This window comes from Rhagoletis pomonella, unplaced genomic scaffold (assembly GCF_013731165.1).
Source record: "Rhagoletis pomonella isolate Grant_MI unplaced genomic scaffold, Rhpom_1.0 Rhpom_scaffold_00006, whole genome shotgun sequence".
NCBI lineage: Eukaryota > Metazoa > Arthropoda > Insecta > Diptera > Tephritidae > Rhagoletis > Rhagoletis pomonella.
In genome coordinates this window covers 23,126,391-23,128,938 of record NW_023458560.1, presented here as the reverse complement: position 1 = coordinate 23,128,938, position 2,548 = coordinate 23,126,391, and the positions used below count along the sequence as shown (strand labels likewise).

General features: G+C 40.4%; 1 protein-coding gene across 1 annotated transcript in view; it reads left to right on the top strand.

The window, feature by feature from the left end:
* The window catches only part of LOC118741822 (probable peroxisomal acyl-coenzyme A oxidase 1), a 6,548-nt gene extending 5,405 nt beyond the window's left edge, over positions 1 to 1,143 (top strand). The window contains exon 3 of the mRNA XM_036473796.1: positions 84 to 1,143. Coding sequence (XP_036329689.1) covers positions 84 to 1,143 — 1,060 coding nt within the window. The remainder of the gene's footprint in view (positions 1 to 83) is intronic.
* Positions 1,144 to 2,548: the final 1,405 nt, after the last annotated feature.

Genomic DNA, 2,548 nt, shown 5'->3' with positions numbered 1-2,548 from the left:
TCCCCAGAATTAGAAAAGACACGATATCGAAATTACATAACTTTTTTTCACATGATATTTTTGTCTTTTTCTCTATATTGTAGATATTCAGCTGTGCGTCGTCAGAGCCCTATTGCGCCCGATCAGCCAGAGCCGCAAATATTGGATCATACGACTCAACAGGCAAAATTGTTTCCGCAAATTGCAAATGGTATCTTTTTCCGTATTGCAGCCGATGTAGTTTGGCATATGTATCAGAATGTAATGAAGGAATTGGAAGCCGGAAATCGCCGCAGCCTGCCCGAGTTGCATGCCTTATCTTGCTGCTTGAAGGCAGTCTGTTCAGCCGATGCCGAGAGAGGCGTTGAAATTTTACGCAAATCTTGCGGTGGCCATGGCTATTTAAGCTCATCAAACTTGCCACAAATATATGGTCTCGTCACTGCCGCTTGCACATATGAGGGTGAAAACACAGTGCTACTGCTACAAACTGCGCGTTTTCTCGTCAAACAATACGCGGAAGGACTGAAGCGTAAAGTTTTACCACATAGCGTCACTTATCTGCGTAACGCAGCACGTCCAAAGTGGGACAAGGTTGTCGAGCTAAAAACACTGGTGCGTCTACTGGAATTAGCGGCTACGGAGCGTATTCGACAAACCTTCGAGTACTTACGAAAGCAGCGGAAAATAGTAAAGTCTGAGCAAGTGGCTGCCAATAAGGCTGGCATACGCTTAACGCAGGCGGCAACGCTACATGGACGCGCCTTTCTAGCGCGCATTGCATTTGAAGAGGTCGAGAAGTTTTGCATGGAATTGAAGCCCTCTTTGGCAGCTGTGCTAAAGCAATTGGTGGAGTTGTTTGTTTTGGAGTTTTGCTTGACGAGTTTAAGTGATATTTTATTGGCATTTCAACTTAATGCGCGGCAAGTAGATGAAATGCGGACACGTTATGAACGTTTGCTAGCGGACATTCGGCCTAATGCTGTTGTGGTCGTGGATGGTTTTGATTTTAATGATCGCGTTTTGGGCTCCACGCTGGGTTGTTACGATGGACGTGTGTATGAACGTTTGATGGAGGAGGCGCGTAAGAGCACCTTGAACCAGGAGGTGGTCAATAAAACATTTGAAACGCATCTAAAACCGCTGATGCAGGGAAAGCTGTGAAAATTTAATCCTTATAAACAACAGTTAAATGGTTTACAGACAAGTGTTATTTGAAAATGGATTTAATGGGTGGCGACCGTATTCAAAATATTATTTTTTATTGTTCTTGTTGTATTTCATCATCTTAACTATATAAATTGTTATTTGGTACATTTTATTTGTTTTATTGAATTGCAGAAGAAGAACACCCAATGGAATTCAGATGCATCTGAGAAAATGTGCATAAATATTTCGCCTAGAGATTAAACTTAAGCTTTCTGTTTCCAAAAATGATGATCGGTTTCGGATTAGGTGAGCGACAATCCATTGTAGGACTTACGTTGTATCGTAATACTGCATGGGGCTTACGTTTATCTTCGTTCCCTGATCGTACTCAGCAAAAGGTCGATGAGCTCCTCAAATATATTACTCTAATGTCATCCAGATCATCAAATAGGTATGCAACAGTTCAGAACTTTTACTTTCCGTCTTGCTAGTACGGGGCAATGGCAGAGAAGGTGTTGGCTGGTTTCCCCGCTATCCTTCTCCGGGTAACTTCTGCAATATGCCCAGTTTAGCTGCATGTAATCCAATAAGACAATGCCTGATAATGGTGAAGTCTTATCTACTTAGTTGAAAGATTAATTTAACTACTTCGGGTAAACACCACCAACTTTTCTGTCGCGTTTTGATCCATCTGTGTAATGTTTTCAAACCAGCAGTAAATGTACATGTATGTTTCCTAAGGTACCAATTGGGAATAAGGGAATAAGAAAAGAGTAGAAATCACCATATTAAGTAAATGACATAGACAAGGATGGATGGATAAAAGAAAAAAAAGTATGACCTCTACGACACTGTTAAACCTGTTACTCAGTGAGCAACCCGTGTGACCCTTTAGGCCGAAGGCTTCATACCTTTCATGAACATCAGAAAATTTTACTTCATCCGATAAATGCATTTTAACGAAGTTATTTGGCAGGTAGACAAAATGTTTACCTTCACTGAACACAGATAGAGGAGTTATATAAAAAACTCATATCTGAAAAATCAGTGGTATAGGGGATATAGCTTATAGAGCTTAATGATTTTATTAGTAAATTTTGTATGATTATTTAGAAAATAGCTCACAAAATTGTTCGGTTTTAGCTGTCCAAATGAAGGAGGTTTTGTAAACCCCTATCAGACCCGATATTTGTCATTTTCACTGTAAGCTTTCTATGGAAAATCAGTTGTATGGGAGATATATTTCATATAGGTCCGATTTTCCCGGTTCCGACAAATGATTAATACATTACAAAAATACACCCGCTTACAAAATTTCCGTCGGATATCTCGAAAACGGAGGGACAAGATTGCGTTCAAACCGACAGACTGACGGACATGGCTAAATCGACTCATCTCAACGTTCAGATCATTTTGGTAT